This window comes from Protopterus annectens, chromosome 1.part1, assembly GCF_019279795.1.
Source record: "Protopterus annectens isolate FY-2018-M chromosome 1.part1, PAN1.0, whole genome shotgun sequence".
Classification (NCBI taxonomy): Eukaryota; Metazoa; Chordata; order Ceratodontiformes; family Protopteridae; genus Protopterus; species Protopterus annectens.
Window position 1 is genome coordinate 1526179904 of NC_056726.1, and position 27254 is coordinate 1526207157.

The window sequence follows — 27254 nt, forward strand, 5'->3', positions numbered from 1 at the left end:
TGGCACTCGCCGCACACCACCCTGCAAACATGTAAACTCCATGTAGGCTTCATGCAGAGCCTACACAGAGTATGTTGAATCCCAGGGCAAGTCTTTTGGAATCAGGGCAGACTTACACAGAGATGAAATGTTTCTGAATCTGTCCCTTAAATCCCAGTTCTGTACTGATATTCTTTTGAATAACTGTAGTGAAAATCTGTACTCAACAAGAACCAAAAGCTATCCTATAAGCACCTTATTTACTTCACACGTTTCATTGCTGTTATCCTTCATCAAGAAACTTTTTTGTTACAGCCTCATTGAACTCACAGTTTATCAGACAATGTATTCAAAGTCATTATCAACATCATGTTACAGTCATATACTTATTAAAGTTACATGTTTATTTTTCTTTTTTTAAACATTTTAACATTTCAAATGATTTTTCTAATGACCAATTCTTTTATTACTGTGTTATGCTAGTATGTTCCACGAGTATTGTGACACTAGCACTATTTTTTTTCCATTTGTCTTAGTGAAGCATGTGGAACTGCAGGCACAATTAGGGCATCTAGAGATCTTATCCTGCATAAACGTAGTAGTCATCAAGTTTAAAAGAGCAAACTGGATTGGTTTGGTAGACACACAGTATTCTGAATCTAAGGACTACAATGAGAGGGCAAGTGTACTTAAGTAGCTTAATGGGAGTTATTTCACAAAATTATACTTCCGTACTTACTGATAACAACCACTGAAAGAAGAGAGGGCAAATTTTATGGTCAAGTTAACATAAGGTGTGGACAACAAGAGAGACACTGGGCTTAAGAACTCAACATACACTATGTTGCATAGCTATCTAAAACCAAAAGAACACAACAAGAAGAGAGTGAGAGAATGGGACATTTCTTTAGACAGAGCCCTGATGTTGAATTACCAGGAAGTATCTCATTCTAGCAGGGGTTTAAAATAAGTACAAAAGTTTGAAAAAAACTCTTGGAATTCATAGACCTGCACAGCAAATAACTTCTAACCTGCCTTAGCGCAATCACAACTCTTGAACTTACCTGGCACCTACCCCTCTCACAAGAATGAAAACAGGATTTAATTCTAACAATTCGACTGATAAATGACAAAATGTAGTACAGCTGTTCACTGGAATTACTGAATATAGACTTAAAAAGCTTTAAAACACTTTGCCTGGATGTTGTATTGTCAGAATCAGTAAACCCCTTATTAAAATAACTTACTAGTGATTACAAATCAGCTGAAATAGCTATAAACTGTGAAAATTATCTAAAATAACAAAAAATGAAATTTGCTAAAAGACATACAGAATGTTAAAATGAACTAAAAAAGACAAATATTGTTGAATGGCGTGGGCCTGTTCTCAAAACCAGCAACAGGTTGCAAGAACAAAACAAAAACATGGTGAAAGTGTGGGAAAATTCTTCAGGCACATAGTTCTATTGTTAAATGATCTGGAAAGTATAGTTGTTTAAGTGAAACTTACCATAACAGTAGATGTCTGAATGATCACTGCTGTAGTAGCCTTAGCTGTATGGGTTACATCCTGCCAATGATATAATATCCAGAGCGCTTCCAAAGCTTCAGTGCACCTTCCACATGCCAAAACTCTGGACTACCTATGTTAGCTTCAAATATAACTTCACAGCAAAGTCTCAATCTATAGGCATCCTACATTCTGTCAGAGCAAAACTGTGTGTCAGACAAGCTGAGCAGGACCAGGGTAGACCCTCATAAATGGAAACTAGATCAGGGGTCTTCCAAGATTTTATCCATCTGTGAGGAGTTCCTCAAGCATACCTCTTTGCCTTCTCTCTGAATATTCAACTGGCAAGATTATATTCCAGGACTCCATACAAGAAGGCCTGGAAGACAGATTCATCTTTTCCTTGGACAGGAATATTCTTGTATGCATCTCCACCCTTCCCACAGGGCACTTCTGAAGATGCAGAAGGAATCCCCCAAAACCATTGTGCTGACTCCCTTCTGGATTAGGCAACCATGGTTCTCTCTTCTTTTGAAAATGCCTAGAGGCAGTTACCACAAGCTTCCTCACAGACTGGATCTACTCACATAAGAACAGGGGTGGTTGATACATCCCAATATCAATCACCCCCAATTGACTACCTGGATGATAGGGTCTTAATTCCTTTTAGGCCCTGTTTACTGAGGACATGCAGCAGGTACTAATGAAGGTAAAACATTTTACTACTAGAAAATCATATATTAGCAAATAGGAAAGGTTTTCTTCCTGGAGCCAACAACACATAACCAGCATACATTCAGGGATTGCTGTTCTCTGGATTTACAATATTGATGTGAGTTGCTGTTCCATGGCTTTTCTTATTTATTTTTCAAGGTTAATTTATCAGCTATTTTAGCATGTCTGCCCATGGGTCTTCTGCTTTTAGTACAATCTCATGTGAAAATGTTCTTAAAAGGGGTTTTGCGTAAGAGGTCTCCAAGAAAACTCCTCAGGATCTTAATTTTCTGTTGGAGAAGCTAACAGTTGCTTCATTTGAACCAGTTAATCCTGCTGACTTGAAGTTCTTAACATGGAAAACAGTTTTACTGATTGCTCTGACCTCCACAAGAAGTATAGCTGAGTTGCAAGCTCTTATGGTGAGATCTTATTCCATAGGGGCATGTCTTCTGTGAGAACTAATTCTTTTTATGGCTAAAGTGGTATCCGAGTTTACTTTAAGCTAAACTATCCATCTTTTCATTTTATTTCATGACCCTAAAAATGAGGGAGAAAGGATACTCCATACCTTGCATGTCCACAGACCACTCAAGTATGATCTTGACAGAACTAAATCTTTCTGATCTTTGGATCAATTATTCATTTCTTGTGAAGGTAATAAGAAGGTAACCTGTGTCAAAACAGACTATTTCTAAATGTCAGACACCAAATAGATCCACCACAGGACTGGCCAAAGTACAAACAGACATTATTAACAAGAAAATATTATACAAAAAAGCCCAACGGCCTGAAAATGTATATAATCCACAACTGTATACATTTTCAGGTTGTTGGGCTTTTTTATATAATATGTTCTTGTTAATAAAGTCAGTTTGTACTTTGGCTGGTCCTGTGGTGGATCTGTTTGGTGCTGGTCATTGTTGGTTCTCCTTTCTGTGGTTATTTCTAAACATCAGACTAACTCTGTTACCTTTTGTTATATTCACCATAACAAACTATTCCAGGCAGATTCAATGCCCACTCTACCAGAGCCTTGTCCTAATCTATGGCTTTATGGAAAGGGATGGACTCTAGAAGGTGTTATGCTGTCCTTTGTACATACTTTTACAAAGCAATATAAGGTTGTTTCCTTATCTAGGTCAAGACAACGCTTTGCTAGGACCATTCTCCACGGGCTCTTGGACTCTTCCCCTTCTACCTTCCAGATGTAGTTAGCTAAAGAAATCTACCTTTATAACTGTGGCTACTGCATCAGTGATCAGTATGATGAATATCTGCATATTCTTTTGTTTATTTGTATCTTCATGTTTGTTAGTCTCAACTACTTACTTAAAAGATTTCTTGGGACATAAACATGATGTGCCCTCTATTAGTATGTTTTGCTGTGGACAGCAGTCCAGTTGCTAATATTGCCCATCATTAAGCTTATACATTCTGTTCTTTCCACATTTTCAGGGATGAGTATGAATCTCAAATTTTCTCGTTTTGTTTTCCAAATCCGTCACTTTTTGGAAAGTGCCTCTTGCATTATGTTGTTTTCTGCCAGCCTGTCCTTAATTTCCTATTCTGCTTTTGCAGATTGACCAATAAATCAGAGTAATTATCCAGTCTTTCTTGCATATTTTCTGTTCTCTTCTCATTTGATTTGATGTACTCTTCTAGGGTCCCAATTACTTTAACAACCTCTGAGCGTACCTTAGAAAGTTTCTTTTCAAAGGTGTTGGAAGACATAACTTGCACCTGCATCCCACTCAGGTGTGCTTCCCACAGACTCTCTGCCGAGTCCTTGATCAGAATAACGTTCCCGTTACCTTTTTCTTTTCTTTATCTTTAGTTCTGTAAGATTTATTTTAATGAATTCCAGTCGGGAACTGAATTTAAACCAAATGAACTTGTTTTACTGGATTTTTTCATCAATTACCTGTTTTCCTGTGGGAGAGATACAATTAGTGTACTTCACAGTTCTGGCCAACTTGGAGGCCTGTAACAGGAAATTTATGAGAGTGTAGATCTGTAACTTGAAATGTCAGAAACAGAAAAAAACTCAAGAACTGCTTTGCAACAAATGAATAACTACAAAAATAATTTTCAAGTTATCAGTGGTAAGTAAACATTGAATGATACACACATAATCATAATGCTTATACTGTTATAATGTATTATCACTTGTTTATTCAATTTATGCCTTTATTTCAACTTTGTTTCTTTTTTCCTCTTTACATTCATTCCATGTCAGCACCAGCTGTTCAGTGCTGCAGCAATCCTTCTCAGCTTAATAAACCCACTACTACCCTGTTAGCAGGCTGGAAGGGAAGTATAAATAAGGAGCACAGCAACATGCAATGACAACTGTGCTGTATTGTACACTTTTCTGTGTTATACCTTAACTGCATGGAGTTGCAGTCATTAGGCTCATTACTGCACGTAGCATCAGTTAGCTCCTACTCCCATGCTGAATTTGTAGCCAGTCTGCAATGCATTTACAACACTGCCACCATCACTGGGGAAGGGGCAGATAACTGGCAGAAACTCCACTTTCCATGAGTGGGTGAGATGACAACTATCTCTTCTTCAGACTTTACCCCACATTTGCCATTTGTGACTACAGTGCACCTGCAGATGAACAGCAAGAGCAGAATGCTTTATTCATTCTTTGTTTTATGTATTTTATATCATGTAGGACAGCAAAAGGCCCAATACAATCCAGGCTGTCAGTTAAGTACATGGTAAAGAAACCAGCTGTAGATAGGATGCCATTCTATTGCTGGGCACTCACACACAGGCACCATGCAGTTTGTTAGGGTGGGGGGGTAGTACCCTCTTAACATCCACCACCAGTCCATCCCACACACATAGCATTACAAGAAATATATCATTTGTTTAACTTGTAAATGTCTATCACATTCTCCTTAAATGAAAACATGATAAATACTATTATTTTATACCCAATCAAGGGAGTAGTTAGGCATACTCCTTGTACTCAGAGTTGTTGTTGTTGTTGTCTTTTGGCTTTTCCCGCTTAGGGGTTGCCACAGTGTAACTCCGGTCTGCTAATGATTGGCAGTAGATTTTCACAAACGCCGAGGTGCCAGCTCCATGTTCAACCTTCAACGAAGGCACGCCCATTTACGCATGACTTTCGAACACCCACCCAACTGCGGGGAGGACATGCAGACTACACACAGAAGGCACTCCCCGCACTCCAGCCAAGAATCGAACGGGAGAACCTCTTGCTGTGAGGCAACAACGCTAGTATATTTGTTTTTTGTTTTGCATCACTCAGAAACATTGCAGATTTTTCAAGTTGCATTATGTGTACAACTGTCTAAAGTAATATTTCTAACAGCAGACACATAACTTGCTTATATACAAGATCACTAATCTAAAAACAATATTTTTAGTAATTTTGGAGGGAAATGCTAAAAATTATGTGTACATTTATTAAGGGGGGAAACATTTTGATACCTGTGTTCATTTTTTAATTGCTAGGTGGTTTGAGGGCAGTAAAAAGAGTTTGTGAGCATAAAATGGAATTTTCTGACAACACCCTATAACCAATTGCCAGTATTACAAAAAATATTTGATGCACGATAAAAGAATTAAGTAATCAAATAAATGTCTTGCCATCTCTCTGTGTGTATTTCACTGAAGGACTTACCTCTCAATGTCTTAGTGCAACATTTCTGGACAAATGGAGAAACAAAGTCTCCAAATCTGGTATAGATGTTAAATACTGCATACCTCTCAGTTGTCCTTAATTTTCATGGACATCCCTAATTTTGGCTTAAATTTTAACTCTGTCCCTCCTAAAACTGGTGAGTTTTGGGGAAAAGATAATGAATTGCATTTAATAAATAATGACAATAATTAGGATTTCAGACTTCTTTAGCTTCAAAAATGTATATTAATACACATTATTTTATTCTGTCAATGTCTCAAGTTAATAGTACTAATATTTTAAAAGTATTACTGATTATGCCTGGATTTGTCACTGATTCTGTTAAGATTTGTTCATGATTGGTTGACAGCTATGCTTTTATTTATAAACTTGGAGAGCTGCTAGAATAACAGGCTTTGTGTTAACATTTTAGGAAGGATATGTAGTCCTTACTTCTTAACCTCTTAACTAGAAATCTGGACAAAGCCATAAATAATTGGGGAACAAAGGCCTAAAAATAAGGATATTTTTAAATATTGCTCTTACAAACTTAGAAAGCTGACAGAATAACAAGTTTTGTTATAAGCGTGGTTTTTCTGAAGGGTATGAAGTCTGAAATTCAAATGTCTTTCCTTATTTTCTGAATTCAATTCTCAATGATATGCCAGAAAACTACAACTTTATGAGATACAGACCAAAAAACTATCTGGATAGTTAAGTGAAATGATAGTCTGAAAGTCAAATATTTTTCATTATTTAGTAATTGCAGTTCTTAATGATTTGCCAAAAAAAAAAAATTATGAAGACCACACCAAAACTGTTTCAAAAATCTAAACCTTCAGCACAGCAATTACACTAACAACTTACATATTTTATTCTCTTTAAAGTTGCACAGTGGTCCAGTGTCCCCAGAGCACTTTCCGCACAGCATGGGGAGAGGGTACTGAAACAAACACAACTAACATTGACGTAAACTTTCCAGCGTGGTAGAGAGTAGTATATGTATGAGTAACTTCATTCACGGCCTATTTACGCTTACCACTGCACACATCTCAACTGTCCAGATATTCAAAGAATGTCCAGATTTTTGCCTCATACTTTTGGTCTGCTTCACATAAATTTGTGGTTTTCAGGCACATCACTGAAGACTGGGTGGCCGTGGTGGTGCAGCAGTTAGCATTACTACCTCACAGCAAGAGGTTCTCTGGTTCAATCCTCAGCTGAGGTGCCTTCTGTGCAGAGTCTGCATGTCCTTCATGTGGTCGCGTGGGTTTCCTCCGGGTGCTCTGGTTTCCTCCCACATTCCAAAGACATGCTGTAGGTCGATTGGACACTCTAAATTGGCCCTAGGTGTGAGTGTGTGCCTTCTATAGAAGGTTGGGTGCTGGGCTGGCAACTTGACACTGTAAAACTCCACTGCCAATCATGAGCAGACAAGGTGATCCACTGTGACGACGCCTTATGGGGAAAAGCCAAAAGAAGAAGAAGAAAGCACATCACTGAAGTCAGAAAATAATGGCACACATTTGAGTTTCTGATTTCATAACCTTCAAAAAATTCATGCTAATGCAAAACCTGTTGTTTTATCAACGTTCTAAGTTTGTAAGAGTAATATTTAAGAAGTGTCCCTATTTTGAGGCCTTTGTAGGGTTGCCACCTTTTCAAATGGCCAAAGTGGGACATTTTCAGTACAAACATCAGATTTTACAGACCGACACATACACACGGTCAGTACAAGGGATAGAACTTCATTTTTTTGCCTAAATAAAAGCTCATTCTTGTAGCATTTGAGTTGCTTATTCTGTTTCTTAAAATATTTAGGTATATTAGATACAGAATAACTGTTTTATGCAACTATTACATAAAATATAGGGAATAATTATGTCCTACAATCTCAGGACATTTGCCATTTTTAATATTTTTTTGTCAGGACACAACTGTCCAAAGAGGGACTGTCCCTCGCAAAGTGGGACAGGTGGTAACCCTAGGCCTTTGCGCCCCTCCCAATTTTTTTGTGCTTTTTGTCCAGATTTCTTGAGAGGCATGCTTACCAGTTACGCCTGCAGAACTCCTATGGCATTTTACGTAAATCCATAACAGTGTTAAATGCAACACATTATTTTTAGTTTATTAACAAATACATACCAAGCCATATACAGACTTTATCTGCGCTCGGCGGAAGCAGCGGAAGTAAACTGTGCTACCAAGGCAGTGTCTCCATGGCAACCCTAAGCGTCGCAAATACCGGTGAGTAGGTGAAGGGCGAGTGAGCGGTCTACCCAGTGCCGAGGTTTAAAGTTAAGTACTACCTCCTGAAACTCCATGAAGCCTTTGGAAGAATCAAAAAGAAAGAACATGACAACGGGTTTCACGGTGCAGTCTAGAATGAAAAACTCCACAGTAAGTACTGCTGTTTAGCACTTAATTTGTCTCCAAGGAAGGTGAGCGCACCTTGTGAAATTGGTGCCGTTTTATAAGTTGTCTATGTTATGTGTAAAGATATGCCTGGGGTATAAAATGATGGTGTATCCTAGAAACAGAAAATGCCCTCTTCGCCACCAGTGACATGCAAGTGGCAATATGTCTAAAACTGCCTACTAAGTGATATTGAATGGAGTACCACATTTGATTCAGTACCCCGTGCTTACTGAGTTGTGCTGTGGTGCTAAATATTTCTCATTTAAATAAAGCATTTATTCTTAGCCAAACTACAGTGTGAAATGATCTTTGATGGTTTTGTTTGTGCAGGTTATTTGTACAGTTGTTAGCGTAGATGATTATGGCTATGAGCTGTTAACGAGGGACTTCGTGTAGTCCAGTCTGTTTCCTTCAGTCTACCTTTGCTTGCTGTATAACTAAGAAAGTCACTTAACCTGAAAGTACTCCGTGGCATTTAGGAAACTTGGCTAGGATGTTCAGATGTTTTCTATGCTACAAGCCTAGGAAAATACCTATGAACTAAAGTTGAGAAAAATGTTGGGGGATGATGACTACTTTTATTTATTGTATCTTGTAAATCTCAGGTGGTATTACTTAGGAATAGTACTATAACTTTTCCCTTCAAATTTAGCATTAATTCCCCTAGACTTGTTGATTTTAGGGCAATAGGGAAATTGTCTGTACATAGTGTTAGGTAAATTTATGTGGTCAGGAAAAATGGTGACACTTTGGAATGACTAGTGGATGAGAGGTGTGTTGGTACCTCTGAGACTAGGCTTGGTGTCCCACCTGACAGTAGAACAGGGCCACAAAAAACCTTTGGAGGATCACATAATCCTAAGGGAAATTTTTTCAAGCAAAACATTTGTGTCTATAACCACCCTGGCAGTGCACAGTGGTGTGCTACAAGCAAACAAGCGCAAACACAGGGCTTAAACAAAACAAGAAATAACCCTTTTAACTCAAACTAGCCAATAAGGATGCTCTCTCCGAGCTCTAGTCCAATCACCTTTGATTAGATGGGACCCAGACAACACTTTCCTACCACAAGGGTGCAGAATGCCTTCATCAGTAAAGATGGCTTGACTTTGGTGCTCAGAAGTTGCAAAAACAGACACAGAAACAATAAACCTGGAACTGGGCTGTGAACTAGTACAACATATTGCAGAATGTGGCAAAAAACAGTTCAGACAGTTGAATGCAAATACAAATTGAAAGCAAAAGCAGGCACTTATAGTTAGTTGGAAACAATAGATGCCTCAGATCTTTCAATATCTCAGTGAAGAGCTATTTTTAGTGTTCAAGTGATACCAAGCAAGTCTGAATCTAGCCTGTGCTATAAAATGCAGAAGTATTAGAAATTCAAAGTGCATAAAATCACAGTCACAACAGCAAAAAACAGTTTAAATAAAGTAGCAATTTACTAGCTATTCCCAGCATAAAACGGTGTAGGCCACACTCTCTAGCCACAAGAGTCTAGACCACAAACCTTTCTAATGTGAAACAACTAGTTTTGGAGCCCAAGTGCTTAAATCAGAGCTAAGGCACTTCAGAATAACAGACATAATAGGCCTTCAGCCATCAACTTCCAGCTTAGAAGGATGTAGGCTATTCTCTCCTGCCACAAATGTATAGACCATGACTCTTCCTAATGTAAAGTAATTGGTTTGGAGCCCAAGTGTTTAAACCAGAACTACGACACTTTAAGAGTAACAGACACAATGAGCCTTCAACCAACAAGTCCCAACTTAGAAGGGTGTAGGCTATCCTCTCCTACCACAAGAGTTTAGACCCCAAATCTTCATAATGTAAAATAACTGATTTGGGGTCCCCTTAGTGGCAAGGCTGGGACATGCCTGGGGATGATGCTATCATTAATAATATTACTGTTGCCCCAAGTTTTCCAGTCAAAAAGAAACAGAAAGCTAAGCATGTATTTACTCCTCAAATTTCCTTAGACAGGAGTCTACTGGATTTGGCTCAGGGCTTAATCCAGGATATTGATCCTTATAAAGTGGTTTGAGGTAAAAGAAGGAGAGATACTTCTTTTCCTGAATAGATTCAAGATTATGAATCTGAACAGGAAGATGAAGGGAAGGTTACAGGGTTTCTCCTAAGCTGTCTGATTCAGTTGCAGAGAAGAGTGCAGTTTCTGATTCTCCTTGTAAGGATTTATCTTTCTCTGAGAGTATTTCCAGAATGTGCCAGTGGGTTCAGTGGGAAAACACTGAGGTTTCTCAGTTGCTTAGAAAATACTATGAACAGCTACAGAAGGAATTTCCATAACCCACACCCATTTTTCCATTTCTGTAAGCTCTGGATGGTGTGTGTGTCACTGCCTGTAATTTTCCTGATAGCTTGCTGTCCCTAAAAAGACAGAATGTATATAGTTCCTCAGTCTTTCAGTTTTTATGCACTCATCCCCAAACCTGACCCAGCGACTGTAGCTTTAATTAATACAACTGCAGCCAGAGCCATATCCAGCACTAAGTAACCTAGGCAGTTGCCTAGAACATGCTGGCTTGAGTACCCACTGACCATGGACTGCCACAAAACTTAAATTTCTTTAAGAATGCACTCTGCATGCTTTACATTTCTTCTTTAAGGACGTACACACGCAGAGTGTGTCCTTAGTAGCATCTGTACATGTGTCTTTAGGATGATGCACACACATTTAAACATTAGAATGGAGTGTGGATTATGGAGTGCAGATTTTTACAAGACAAGTGTTGCTGTTGCCATTCCAAACGCGGAGAATGGGTTGACACAGAGGTAAGGGTGCTTGCACATGTGTGTGCACACGTGTGAGCGTTTGTGCATGTGCGTGCCCATGCATGTGTGTGTGCACTCATGTGTGGGCACGCATGCGTGTGTACATGCATGTGTGTGTGTGTGTGTGTGTGTGTGTGTGTGTGTGTGTGTGTGTGTGTGTGTGTGTGTGTGTGCGTGCGCATATGTGTGTGTTTGTGTGCATGTGTGTGTGTGCGTGTGTGTGTGTGAATGCGTGTGTGTGTGTAAAATGCCCCAGTTAGTGATGGCAGGTTGACCAACTCATGTAGAGTCAAGCCCTCTACCTTGAAAACAGGACTCTAGAGTCTGAATCCTCTACATCAACTTCCAAATTGTCACCAGCAAGTGCATTTTCAAAGACTGTTGAGCTTATATGCACTTTCAAAGAATCCTGAATTTCTGTGCATTGTCAAAGAATGCTTGGTTTTTGTACATTTTTTAAAGAATGCTGAGTTTCTGTGCATTTTCAAAGAATGTTGACTTTCTGTGCATTTTCAAAGAATGTTGACTTTATGTGCATTTTCAAGGAATGTTGAGTTTCAGGGAAATTGAAGTTTATTTTTGATCATTGTAAGTCTATTTTCAATGTGTAACTGTTTTGTTTAGCAAATGACCATCATCAGTGTTTGCGCTATAAATTTTAAAAGCAGTGGTTTTAGCATAACCGATGGCACACTTGCCTTTGGTGCAGAAGAATGTCGGTTCTACTCCCACACTATTGTAGACAGAGTGCTGATATTGCAGTGCCCCCTTTAAAGGAGGATGGGGTGCTACACTCCTTTGGATGAGATGCCTAATTATAAACCTGTTGCTGGTTCGACAACCATTTCTTATTGCAATATTACAAGCTTACCAGTTATTTTTCAAGAGCAGCTGGTGCTGAATTTGTTCATGAAACACTGAAATGCAAAGTTGTTTGCCAGCAGCAACCTATTCACTAGTTATACATCTCTTTAATGTGAAATTATTCAGATGATGTTTAATTTTGTAGAGATCGTGTATACTGACTGATATTAGTGGATTGTAATGACAGAGATTTGAATGGTCTTTTGTGGATGAAATGTTCTGTAATGGGTAGTTTATCATTATTTGTTCATATATTTGTTTCATTGCTTGCTGGAAAAATGTTCAAACTACAAATTGAGAATACACTCTAACAAATTGTGCTATATTTTACAAATAATATAATTTAATACAATCAGGATGGTTCATCAAAGAATACATGTATGTATGCATGGTCCTAAAAATGTGTAAAAGGGTGCTATGGTTTGAAAATAGCTCAAAGGTAAACTTAATCCCCAGATTAATTTTCTTTGAATATGAGTTTCAGTGCTGGAAGGATAGGTTCCTGACCCCGAGACTCCCCATACTCTGGAATAGACTGCCCACACATGTCAAGCAGAGCGCCTCTTTGGCCCTCTTCAATAGGAAGCTTGGTGATTGGATGGGAGATAGGAAATTCACCCTGGGGATCATGTCAGTCGCCCTGCTAGACAGGGGTCCAGGGAAGTAAATATTGTGGGAAGAAATATCCAGGAAATTGTTATGGCTAGGCTTGTATAGGCCCTAGGGCCGATAGCCTAGTACCAACCTATGAACCTATGAATGCCATTTCGATTAAATTAGTTTCAAGGGCAGAGAAACTTGCTGTTCATGCTAAGTCTGTTTTTGCTGTAAGATTGTATTGTTTTGTTTAGCAAATCGCTATGAGTGTTTGTACTATAAAATTTGAAATAAAAAAGTATTTCGGCTTTTCCTGGTTAGGGGTCGCTACAGCAGAACTCCCATCTGCTAATGATTGGCAGTGGATTTTTACAGTGCCGAGTTGCCAGCCTGACGGCCTTGAAATAAAAATTTTAAATATCTTGAATCATTTTAGAAGTAAAGAAGAAGAAAATGATATGCAGACTGACAGGTTTGAACAGTGTTTATGGTAACAGGGAGAAATAGCCAAATAATGGGACTTTGGTATGGCTGGGGGAGGGACTGCAGGGGGTGGGGTCTAATCCATTACTCTTCCTAGGGCCCCATTTGACCATGATCCGTCTCTGACTGCAGCTGAACAGTTGGTTAATTTCAATCCTTCTTTTTCTGACAAGGATGGGAAGATTATTGATAAGTATGGGGAAAATAAATATGCTTCCAACTTTGACCTTCAGAATTTTGAATTGTCAGGCTCATACACTAAAGTCTGTTCTAATTGTGAAAGTATGATGAATGTTTTGTCTGCAGTATCTTCTTTTGAGGAAAAATGTGCTGTACATAATTTTGTTTCTTAGGTCACAGCACATTGGGTTACAGTGTGTACAACTCAGTTGGTACTTCTTCCAGGCTATGGCCACTGCTACTGTTTTGAGGAGGTTTGCCTGGCTGCATACTCAGAACCTCCCAGATGATGTGAAAAATGAGATTTTAAATGCTCCTTTAAATAGAGATTTAGTTTATTGTTCTTTTGCTGCAGAGGATATTAGAAAGTGTGACAAAATTGGTAAGTTGATACCAGGAATCTCTAAGGATTTGTCAGGCATCCTTTTCCATATTTTCTTAGCGATTCTCTAACCCTTCATCTAATTTTAGCAAAAAACAGAAAAAGAAATATTGACTGGGATAAAAAAAAAAATCGGGACCACCCCCAAAACCAAGAACAGTCCAACAAGTCAGAATAACTATTTAAGGAACTATTTCCCCCCTCCCACACTAGCATTTCTTTCTCCCTTCCAGAAAGTATGACTATCCACTTTTCTCTTTGGCGACTGATAGTTTCAGGCAAATGGGTACCGAAGATCAGTCATCATGGTTGCATATTGCAATGGGATGAATTCTTTTCTCTCTAGGGGTAAGCCCTCAACCACCAGACCAGACTCGTCTTTTTCTGCCTATCCTTCTACACGTACTGTCTCAGGGAGTGATAGAGCCAGTTCCTCCTTCCCAGGTTGGGCAAGGATTTTATTCAAGGATGTCTTTAGTACCAAAGAAAGAAGATGCTTGGAGACTAGTTCTGGATATTTCTTTCCTAAACCTGTTTGTTATAGTGTCCAAGTTCAAATTGCTGTCAGTTCACAATCTGTTACCTCTTCTTCTTCATTTAAGTTTTCTGGTAACACTAGATTTAAAAAATTCTCATCATCACATCCCTATTCATCCAAACTTCATGCATTTCTTAACATTTTGTGCACCAGGAACATATTATCAGTTGGCTGACTTACCCTTTGGACTATCCACTGCCCCAAGAGTGTTCACAAAGTGTCCAACTTCAGTTATAGTTCATTGCAGGCTACAATGTATCTGTATTTTACGATATTTGGACAACTTCTTTACCTTTGCAAAGTCTTTTTTCAATGTGTCAGGAATCTCTCACTTGGGTGAGAGATCTCTTACACAAACTGGGATTCTAAGAGAACATTCAAAAGTCTTTTTCTTGACTCCTCATACAGGACTGTGTTCCTGGGGTGTCAGTTAGTCACCTTGTTTCAAAGACCTTTTCTTCCACGGGAAAAAAAAATAGAAATATAGCTAGGTCTATATCTAAGGTTTCCCACTCCATCTTCAGTTACTGAGAGGGAATTCCTCAGGATTTTGGGTCACATGACATCTATGATTCTCATGACACCCCTGGGAAAACTCTTCATGAGAAGAATACCATGGTATCTGAAGTGTCTTTGGTCCAAGCACCAGCATCCTTTGTGTTTTCAAATTCCAGTGCTGGGGTTTGACAGGAGAGAAATTACTTGTTGGAGACAGCAAATTTCCCAGGTCTCCCCATATTCCTGTTACTCCAAAGCAGTCCGCTTCCGATGCCTTGGACTTTGCTTGTTGAGTAGTTTCCTGATCAAGGCACTCCTCAACTCTCTGAATCATCTTTGATCCCTTGGACCTCTTCAAGTTGTTCCAGACTTCACCACAGTGAAGTGGTAAATCAACAAGCAAGTGGAAACCAAGTTGTACCTCCTTTGCAGATTAGCCATGTTGGGTTGGCATATAGTTTTACAACACAATCTCTCTCTGCATATATCCTAGATTCCATCAGAAGCTGAGCAGGACAAGAGCAGACTCTATCAAATGGAAACTAGATTGGGGGGGGGGGTGTCTTCCAAGATTTGACCCATCTGTGGGGAGCACCTGAAGTAGACCTTTTTGCCTCTTGTTCAAATAATTCAACTGGCAAGAGTCTGCCCCAGGATTCTGTGTAAGAAGGCCTTGAAAACGGATGCATTTTCCCTTCCTCAGACAGGAATGTTTCTGTGTGCTTTTCCACCCTTTCAATTGATGTTCAAGGTACTTCAGATTCAGAAGGAATTTCCAAAGTCCTTGTGGTGACTTCCTTCTGGCCCAACCATTAGTGTTTTTTCTTTCTTTTGGAAGCGGCCAGGGTTAATTACCACAATTTTCTTCACAGATTATATCTACTCACAAAAGAACAGGGATATTTTATGTACCCCAAACACAATTAACTTCAGTTTACTGAATGATAGGGTCTTAATGTCATTTAGGTACTTGTTTGCTAACGGTGTGCAACCGGTACTAATAGAAACAGGATAGCCTGCTACTAGAAAATCATACATTAACAAATGGAAAAGGTTTTCTAGTTGGTACCAATAACATAACCAACACCCATTAAGAGCTAGTTCTCTAATATTACAATATTTGTGTGTGTGTGTGTGTTACTATCGTATGGTCTTTCTTACTCCTCCATCAATTACTCCTCCATCAAGGTTATTTATCAGCCATTTTAGCATATCTGCCTGTGGATCCTCCTCTTTCAATGCATTATCATGCCAAAATGTTTTTGAAAGGTGTTTTACACAGGAGGCCATCAAGAAAACCAGTGGCCACTCCTTTGGATCTTAATTTTGTTATGGAGAAGCCAACACTTACTCTATTTGAACCAGATAATCTGGTTGACTTGAAGTTCTTAACAAGGAAAACTGTTTAGCTGATTACTCTGACCTCTACGAGAAGAGTATCTGAGTTGCAAGCTGGTTTGGTTGGCTAACCTTGTTTCATTTTCCCCAAGGGAAGGGTTTCTATGAGAACTGATCATTCTTTTATGCCTATAGCAGTGTCTGAGTTTATTTTAAGCCAAGCTGTCCATCTTCCCATTTTCTTTCCTGAATCTAAAAATGAGGGAGAAAGGATATTCCATACCTTTGATGTCCACAGACAACTTGGGTACTATCTTGGCAAAAGTAAATCTTTCAAATCTTTGGAGCAATTGTTCTTTTCTTGTGAATGTAAGAAAAAGGACAACCTGTGACAAACAGATTGTTTCCAAGTGGTTGTCTCAGGTTATTACCTTTTACTATACTCACCCCAATAAAACTATTACAGGTAGGATCACATCCCATTCTACCAGAGCCATGTTTTTTTTTCTTTTGGTGTGTTGTTTATACCAGGATATGAATACTTATTTCTTGTCCCTAACATATTACTTTTGGCCCTCTCTGTGTCTGTTGGCATGAAATCACTGAAGAGCTTGGCGCCCAAACTTGTCTTTTTACTTTGCACAACTTTGTCGTGATATAACCCATATAGCTTAGGCTACTGCAGCAGTGATCATTAAAACATCTGTTGTTATGGTAAGTTTACTTACACAACTGTACTTTCTGTAGTATTGGAGACGGATAACAAGCATAGTAGTCTAATTCACTTATAAAGTTAACAGAAAAAAAACAGGTTTTGTATCCACATCCATTTTCTGATCAAGAGCTATGAAATCCTAGTGACTGGCATTATTGGCTGACTGTAATCCTCAGTGATTTATCAGAAAATGAAGGTTTGGCAGTTAGTGCAGATGATTAAGGCCCTAAGCTTTTAGTGAGCTGCTTCTTGAAAAAATAATCCCCTGGATTCAGCAAGCTGTGCACGGAGTGCAAGAGTAGTGCAAGAGCTGCTGCATGCAATATGGCCTAGAAGTGATCCAGGATCGAGCGCCTGGGACATGCACGAGTGCTCCTACACTATTCCTGCACGGACACCACTGCCTCGGAGGAGGAACTACCTGAGCATGCCCATGTAGGTAGAAGGAGGCATATATTTGCTGGTGAAAACCATGCAAATGAGGTGAATTAGTGATCCAGGAAGCAGTCAGACATCTGTGCAGGAATAGTGTAACCTGCAGAAATGCATTCGGTTACTAACCAAATACATTTCTGCAAATTACAAAATGGAGGCATGACAGCTCAAAAGAAAGAAGCATGTATTCAATATAGTAGGTATGCCAACAGCAAAATATATGGCCATTGGCATGATAAATAGTTGCAATTTTATAAAAAACAAGTTTATTTATTTTATTTGGCCGATCTCGGCCATTTAAGAGTAGGGCAGCGATGAGCAAACGGGATCACCACGAAAATAAGAAAAAAATGGGAGAAATAAACTTTTATACCCAAAAATCAGCATTTTGCCATAATAGTCAATGGCATGCATAAGACAACAATACCAGGGAATAGTGGTTGCTAAGAGGGAAGGCTCAGTGCGAGTGTAGTAACTATGAATTAGCATTCTGGTTTATGTAAATGATGGGATTGATACTGAATCACAGATTTCCTCTCAGTGGTAGCTTGCACCCAACCATGTAGGTGCAGCAACACCACTGTATAAGAGGTGGATGACCTCATAAGGGGGTGTTTCATGCATGCTGTAAGCGTATTGGAGCTCTGTGGCCTGTGTTTGCCCTTAGCTAAGCAAAGCTATGAAAGGAGATGTGTCTCATATTGTTGAACACTGTTTTCCCTGCTTAAACGGGTGTGCGTGGTGCACATCAGGTTTTAAACAAACAAACAAAAAAAAAACAGGAACTAGCAGCACTGTTCACATCTGAGCACTGGGTATGTGTGGCGTGCCTTGGGGCTTAAACAGGAAGGCAATGGGAAGGGAAAACAGCAGTAGGAAGGCAATCAAGGAAAACTAGCATAGCTGGCAGGTGAAATGTATCAGAATCAGTCAATTATACAGGCAGCAGCCCAGCACACTACTATAAACTATGCAAACACCTTTCAGTCTGTTTTTTCCCACAAGCTCTACACCACCGGTGTACACAGATGGGGAACTTTTACCTGACAAATCTAACAAAATGTTAGGGGCTGCTGTCGCTCTCATACATCAATATGTGCAAGAGGCTGAGGGTGGTGAGGATGTGACTGCTGATGACCATCCCACAGTGAGGAGGAGGAGAAGAGTGTACAGAGCCAGGGTAACCTACCAGGGGCTACATGAGCTGGAGATGGTGGAGCACTATAGCATGGACAGGGACATTCTACAGCAAATTGTTGAGCTGTGCCGGCCCTACCTCACACACAGAACCAACAGAGGGGAAACCATCCCAGTGGATACCAACGTATATGTAGGCTTAAGAATACTAGCCACATGTACCTTCCAAAGGGCAACTGGGGATATCATGGGGATCTCACAGGCATCAGCATCCAGGGTACTCCACCAGTTCCTAGATGCCATGTCAGTACATGCCAGTGAGCACATATATTTCCTCAACACCCGTGAGGCGTTGACCAGCAATATGCATCTCTTCCACCAAATAGCAGGATACCCTGACGTAGTGGGTGCTATAGACTGGATGCACATACACATCAAAGCATCACCCAGTGAGCGGGGTAGGGTCTACATAAACCGCAAGAGCTTCCCCTCCATCAACTGCCAGGTCGTGTGCGATGCCCAGGGCATTATCTTAAATGTGTGTGCTGGCAGCCCTGGAAGATATCACGACTCCCACATTGGGCATATGACATAACAAGTCATTTGCCAGTGGGGACATCCCATATGGCCACCTAGTGGGGGATGCTGGCTACGCACTGGAGCCATGACTGATGACACCCCTCAGAAATGCACACACACTTGAACAAGAACTCCATAATGAGGCACACGCACAAACCAAAATTCTTATAGGGCGTGCGTTTGAGATGTTCAAGTCACAGTTCTACTGCTTGGACATATCCGGTGGAGCCTTGCAGTACTCTCCACCTACATATACACAAATGTTCATAGTATGTGCCATGCTACACAATATGATTCTGCGGAAACAGCTGCAGCAGGAACAGCACGGGGCAAGGCCACACAGCCCCCCACCATTGCCAAGGCCATCACAGGCACAGAGTGACTCGGAGGAAGAACTACCTGAGCATGCCCATGTAGGTAGAAGGAGGCATGCCCAGTATACCCAGGTCTTGGCAAAAAGGCAATACATAGCACATACACTGACACGCTAGGGACCCAGGGAATGACACCTCTCTCTGACTCATACATACAGTAATAGGCGTGCCAAACATGACACTACCTGTGCTTTACCATGTATAGGGAGTGTACTATGTGCATCCAACATAGTCAGCCCTCCAGCATCATCCTCTATACTCACCCAACCACAAGTCACTCTTCCTATCAATTACTGAATGGAGTAGTATGTTCTGATAGTTGTATCTATGGTATGGATGCGAGCATGCAAGGGAATCGGATGGCTGAATTTGATGGCAGCAGATAGTGGACACCTATATGGGCAGCATGAAATCCATAACAAATACTGGTGTCAACATACTAGGCAGTACTAGACAAGGTGACAAATCCCACTGCAGTACATGTGGTGGCCCAAATACCTGTGGGTGTCCATAGGATACACACATGCATGTCAGTGAGACTCACATACCCACCACTAGCCTCAGCCAGCAGGACAGATGTAGATGACCATAAAGAAAGGGTTGGGAGGGTGACCTAATGGTTAAGGTGTTTGCCTTACAAACACAAGGTGCAGGGTTTGAGTCTCACAAGGGATAATTGGCTAGGCTTAAAATGGCTCGCAAGGGCAGTTAGCTTAGTACTAATCTATGAACCTATGGGCTAAGGCCTCCAAATGATGGCAATGGTGAACAGCCCCCCATCAGACCTTCACAGACAGACTACAATAGGTCTGCAAGTTGTATGTTAGTTCTGAAGAGTAAGAAGTCTGAAACTGAAATGTAGGTCAATAAAACCTAAGATCTGTACTCTACTGATATGCCTCCAGTCTGCATGATAGGTCAGAATACAATATGAAATTGAAGCCAACAGAGTACTTGAAATACAATACCCACAATCCTATGTAGAAATGCAGTAACATGTAAGTGTGAGGAGTAATATCAGTGGAGCACAGATTGCCTGAGCTGGCCCAATCTACAGGATAGATTGTTGCATGTGTACAATATGCAGGGGTCTGTTAGTTAGGATTTTGTGTGTTCAATATTGCCTGGAAGTGATCAGCATGTAGGCATGGAGGGTTGTGTCTCGGTGGCCTATGGGCAGTACTGTGGTTGAGAGGGCTATGTTCCAACAACCACAGTGGCAAACACAATGCTTTTCAGCAATGCCCATGTCAGCAGTCATCCATACTCACTGTCCAGATGTCAATATCTGTCACCGTCTGAAAGATGGGCATGCCATGAATGTGGGCCCATACATACACACAGTACACAGGTGGATGTACCCTAGACAGAGTGCATATAATGTAACTGTCAACTGCACACAACTTTGGAATTGTGCATTCAGGTTAGCAGCACATTAGTTGTCCATGTAGTATGGAATACTGGTGTAGTCTGGCCAATCACTTGCAGATTACAAAAGGCACAGTTATGAAGTAATGAGAGACTGCCTATGTCCACGCACAAGGCAGCATAAGGGGAGTGTCCCGGGTACATCTGTGAATCAGCTGTAAGTAGCTTCCATATCACACATGCACACAGCTCACCCCACCATCAACCACAGGTTTATCACAGGTCATATCCTTGGTGTTGGGAATGAGTACAGTATGACCCCACTTCTGTATGGGAATACCCACAGAATGCAGCATGCTGAAGAGATGTCCTATGCAGGTGTGTCCCTAGCTGTAAGCGACACCCTGCCTGCATCCAGACCAATGGATCAATATGAACAGGAAGTATTGCCAGTAGCACCTCACACAATTACCCTGTCACCCCAGGGGAATCCACTGGCTCGCAGCCTGGGAATGTAGGAGTGACAGAATTCACTGGCCTGCTACAGATGACCTGCATCACTACCAAATGGCCTACAGTCTTCTGTCAAAGGCCTGTGCCTCACCCATAGTGCCAATGTATGGTAGCTCATGGGATCCTAACTAACAACCTAACACAGTTAACAGAACACAAATGCAAGGCCATGTTGGCAAATTCCAGTAGCATGCCCCCCCATGTCCTACTGCAAGAACTGTGGACCAGTCCATAAATACCATTGGGATGAAGGGCCAGCTATAGGGATACTTCTCAGATACCACTTGCATAATGTTAGGAAGAGGATAGAATAACAGAGGGGGGTGTAGACGCATGGACATTATGGAGTGTGTGAAGTCTGAAACTCTGTGTGCCCATACTACCCCTGCCTGCAAACCCATTAATGGGTGGCTACAAACCTGCTCGTAAACCACAATGTGAAGGGGAACTGACCAGATCTATGAGTCCTGCCTTTGGGTAACCTGGGTGAATCTGTACAGCTGAGAGGTATGGCCACAGCAGGATATGGCCATTCTGTTAAGTCATTATATGTGCAAGAAGTGGATCCTTAGCCACCATACTACCAAGGTGCTGGACCATTTACACAGACCCATCAGCAAGTGTCTGTAGCTACCCCTCCAGAATGGCACGAATGTGTAGGCTGCAGCCCACAATACTAGACTGAGCTTCATTCATCTTGTATTTCCTGGTAAATAACTGTGAGCAAATAATTATATCTGTCAGTAGTTGATGACATAATACATCACAGTATAAAACAGTACATATGTCTGAATATCTCTGCTAACAACAACATGTAACATAAGCAGCACAGATAGCAATAGTTACAGTATCCCCTATCTTTCACCCATTGTGATTCCATATTGTCAACCTATCTACAGATATCCTGCAGAAACAGTTTGCTAGCTGTAGGTGTAGAGCACCAAACCCTGGACTGGAGTACAACCCTATCTGGAATGGATTCACACACTCAATACAGAAGGTCATACTGGGCGTGCTCCTACGCTTACAGAAATGAAGCCCATGTCTGACAACACAGTGGACTATACATATCTGTCATTTGCAGATGTCTGTGCACACACACCAAATTGTACACCATTTCTGCTTCACATACACATTAGATAGGAATACTCACACATATCTAAGGCCAACAGACTATAATATGTCAATCATACACACACACAGATGTGGGGAAGAGAGAGACAGACAGTGACCAGACAGTGACCGAAAGAATTCCATTATGAGACCTGTCCCACCCACTACACATCTAGACAGTGACCGAAAAAATTCCATTATGAGGCCTGTCCCACCCACTACACATCTAATTGGCCGATATCACATGATGTGTTGATGTCAATCACTGTAGACATTCCTTTTGGTAGCCCTCAGCCCTATAGTGTCTGTGGTGCTTGTGATAACTGTGTAACACGATAGTACAAATAAGTATTCATGTAGCATTTGTAAACTCAGTCCTGTCAAATGTAAAGGTGTATGTGTGTGTGTGTGTGTGTGTGTGTGTGTGTGTGTGTGTGTGTGTGTGTGTGTGTGTGTGTGTGTTTGGAGATGAATGATTTTGAGGCCATTCCCACTCATTACACCTCCCATTGCCCTACTTTAGCATTCCTGCTGATGTCAGTCACCTTGAAATGACCCTTTGGCCAAGTCTCAGCCCTAAAAGCTCTGTGGTGCTCGCGACAATACTGTAGTGTAGCAAACTAGTTATGTAGGAGTTCTAATCCCAGATATAGCAACTGTTAAACTGTGTTTGTGTGAGTGTGTGTGTTTGGCGATGAATGATTTTGAGGCCATTCACACTCACTACACCTTCCATTGCCATACTTTAGCACTCCTGCTGATATCAGTCACCTTGAAATAACCCATTGGCCAAGGTCAGCCTATAAGCTCTGTGGCACGTGCAATAACTGTAATACTGTAGTGTAGCAAAGTAGTTAGGTAGGAGTTCTAATCCTGGTCCTGGCGACTGTGAAAATGTGTGTGTGTGTGTGTGTGTGTGTGTGTGTGTGTGTGTGTGTGGGGGGGGAGTGTATGTGTTTTTGGTGACACCTGATTTTGTGGGCATTCACATTTACTAAACTTCCTTTACCCATCCTTTAGCACTGTTGCTGATGTCACTCACCTTCAATGATACCTTTGGACAGCTCTCCAACATATAAGCTCCATGGCGCTTGTGATAACTGTGTAATACTATAGTGTAGTAAACTAGTTAGGTAGGCATTCTAATCATGGTCCTGGCAACTGTGAAAATGTGTGTGTTTGCGTGAGAGAGTGTGTGCATCTTTGACACCTGCTTTTGTGGACATTCACACTTACTTCACTTACCTTACTCCTTTTTCAGCACTGTTGCTGATGTCACTCTCCTTCAAAGATACCTTTGGACAGCTCTCCAACATATAAGTTCTGTGGTGCATTTGATACATGCTTAACACTGTAGTAGCAATACATAGCTAGGTAGGGGTTCGAAACTCAGTACTGGCAAGTGTGTGTGTGTGTGTGTGTGTGTGTGTGTGTGTGTGTGTGTGTTTGTGTGTCATCAGTATCCTGTGTGAGGTTCTGGTGTGATTGTGTAATAACAGGATCCATTGTGGAGTGGGTTTTACTACATTATTATATTGAGGACCTATATGTCCCGATGTCCACATTACAAGGCCAACAGTTGTCAAACACGGTAGAGGTTGGTGTAAACAATCCACAGCCATAAATGTCTACTGCCATGTGCAATGACTATGTGACAGTATGGATTAGTGAACAATATGGGCAATCCTTATAATACTCAGAGACCACTCTCCACCCATGGATCATACACAAACATGCTTGGCTCTTTCTTTCTTTCTTTCTCTGTCTCTCTCTGTCTCTCTCTGTCTCTCTCTCTCTCTCTCTCTTCCTTTTCCTCTTTGGTAAATGTAGAAAAATGCATGTGTTTTGCATAGGCAGCAACTTGACTTTTGTAGGTAATGCTCATGATCAGCTGATGGGCTGTGCACAAATTGGGAGTCCCTCACTTGCTAATTGCATGTGGAACAGCTGTGGTATCATTCCTATAGCCCATTGCATGGAAACACACTCCTATAACTAAGCACATCTTGTGGGTGTTGGCCCTTTTCCTTCACTGTGAGCAGAACGTCATGTGGGTGTCTGACAAACAGCATCACAGAGGGTAGTTAGAAATGCCTCTTACAACAAACACTGTAGAGACAGGCCAACAAACTGGAGGGGGATGTTCCAGCCATGGGGACAGAATGGAAGTATTGCTGTTCTACATTTGAAGTAATGTTGGTTTAACAGGGTTTGTGTGGATATGGTTGTTCTGCATGATTTAAAGTCTGGCATCACAGTGTTATGTGATTGAGAAAACTCTCACCTGTAGGGGTATCTGCAGACTGGCCAGAGTTTGGAGTCTTAGATTTTGTGTGTTACTCACACATTTTATGTCTTTATAAATGCAGTAGCATACTATGATGATTGCAGTCAGTAAATGGTAACATCAATGTGTGTTAGTGACTTCATATCCCTCAGAAGAGATATATTACAACAAACCCTGTTGCACCAGCAATTTTCACAGTTTATAACAGCACTATGTCAATATAGGCCCTGTGTTTGTGCCTCTGTCCCCCAAATCTGTCACCCTTTGTCCATATGGCATGCAGTAAGAGGTGGATATGTACAAAGTATCATTATTTACTGACATCATTCCTGATATCAAGCCACTGATGTATCAGACTGCTAGTCATGTTATGTATAGGAGGCCTTATATTTGAGTACAAAACCTGGACATTCTGTTATAGTCTGTACAGTAGTGCAGTCTTGTACTTCTGGTAATTGTTGACAGACTGAGTGTCAGTATTGTGCAGCAGTGTACTGTGAATATGTTATTTGGCCTGTGTACAGACTAAGGTAGATGTCAGTATTCTTAGTCCTGTTCTATCTGACATTACATGCTACTCCAATTTCTGGTACCCTATCAGCTCATATGTTTGTAGGGCCAGACTGTGAATTGGGCCAGTGTATGTAGGGTTAGTGTGTGAGTGGCAAATATGATGGGTTTTGTTCACACAGTCCATATACTGTACTTTTAATTAGGCTTAGCATTATGTGACTGTGACTGTGTTGAGATTGGTTGTGGCTATGCATTTTCACACTGGTTTCTGTTACTCTGTGCTGTTACATGCCTGTAGTGCCTGCTATATTTGCAATTACATGTGTATTCCCCATAGGAAAATTGGGTTACTGTTGTGGTAGTCTGCCTGTAGTTTAGACAGTGCTTGGTGACATGCCTAGCAGTTCAGTGTATTTACCCTAGTGTGATGTTATGTCCAGATATTTGTGAGATGTACTGTTGCCTGACCAACATATCTGTTTTGTATTTCTGATAAAGCAGTGGGATGCCGTGAAGCTGTATGTCACTAACTAGTGGGAAGTATGTGGACATGGGACCTCTGCTCCTCCAATTAATATATGTTAGGACAGACAGGAGGATGGCACTCAACCACAGCCCATAAGGCATAACAACATACCCAGCACTCTAGTCATAGGTGACTCTATAGTCAGGCACACTGATGTTCCACTCACCAGGCTAAACAAGGAGAAAGTTACTGTCAGATGCCTGTCAGGTGCCAGGATCCGCCACATAATGCATGCACTCAGGTCACTCCACAACAAGTACAAATATGACTCTGTCATTGTCCATGTTGGTGTGAATGACCTGAGACGTACCTCACTGGACTACATGAAAAGAGACCTGGAGGAGCTGTCTGATCTTGTAGCCCAGGCAGGTATGACCCTAGCCCTGAGTAGCATCCTGCCATCACCCATAATGATACCACAGTACAAGGACAAAATGATTGACTTCAACAGTTGGCTAAGCTTCTGGTGTCATTCTAAGGGGATCCAGTATCTGTCTGCCTGGGATAACATGATCGACAAACCATGATGCTTTGCCAGAGATGGCCTGCACCTGTCACCCCTGGGTTTCTGGATACTGGCTAAGGCTCTAGCCACCCCTATAGTGCCTTTTTTAGGGAAGGTTCAAATGACAAATTCACCACCGTAACAGGTACAAGCAAGAAGAATCTGAGGGTATTGCTACTCAATGCTAGAAGTCTAAACCTCAAAATGCACTCACTCGAGGCACTCCTTAAAATGGAGAACATCGACATCTGTGCAGTGACAGAGACCTGGTTCAAGGCTCCGGAGAGTACCCCTGCTTTACCAGGCTATAATTCATACCACACCTTTCGGCCACCTAACCTGGACCGAAACACTAAAGGTGGAGACGTGTCCATATTCATTAAGGATATCCACATCTCCAGGCTAGTTGCTCAGCATAATGCATCCGAGATTATCTAAGTGCAACTAACTCTGGGCAAGACCACAATCCAAATTGTAGCTTGCTACAGATCCCCCACCATGCACCAGGATTCCCACTCCTCATTTCTTGATACACTGGAAAATATTATGATACAGCCTAACACCCTAATAATGGGTGATTTCAACTACCCCACCATTAACTGAGAAAACTACTTATGTACCAACTCTTGTGCTCAACATTTTCTGGAATTCATAAATTCCAGTGCCTTGGATCAACTTATCCACACCCCCACCAAGGGCAGCGGTATCCTAGACCTGGTTATTACCAACATGGACAACCAGTGCTCCACACCAGAGGTCAATTCCTCGTTGGTCAGATCCGACCACAAGCTAATCACCTTAGACATCCACATCCCTCCTCCACCCCCCCATTAGGGAAACGTCTCCAAAGCCAACTTCACGCTTCTTAAGACAGAAGTGGCAAACTTCACGACACTCATGCTCACGGACAATAGAGGTATGACTGCTAAATCCTACACAAATGCACTTTATAAGCACTTACACGAGTGCAAGGATCATGCAATCCCTAACAAAACCAAGATGCTATCCTCCAAAAAAAGGAAGCTAATCTAGGGGTCCTCTGCCATAAATATACGCTACAACAGAAGAAAGAAACTGTTGCAAAAAAGAGTAAAATCCCATGATTGGAGGAACTCCCTGGTCATCCTCAGTAAGAAGCTGAGATCCCTCATAAAATCCTCCAAAGCTAGTTACGAAAACAAAATCGCCACTGACTGTAAAGACAACCACAAAGCATTCTATAGCTATGTCAAGA

At 41.1% G+C, this 27254-nt stretch overlaps 1 protein-coding gene across 1 annotated transcript in view; it reads left to right on the top strand.

Moving 5' to 3' along the window:
- Positions 1-8078: 8078 nt before the first annotated feature.
- PACRG (parkin coregulated) overlaps positions 8079-27254 on the top strand; it is a 1708327-nt gene continuing 1689151 nt past the window's right edge. The window contains exon 1 of the mRNA XM_044082855.1: positions 8079-8264. Coding sequence (XP_043938790.1) covers positions 8187-8264 — 78 coding nt within the window. The 5' untranslated portion in view covers positions 8079-8186. The remainder of the gene's footprint in view (positions 8265-27254) is intronic.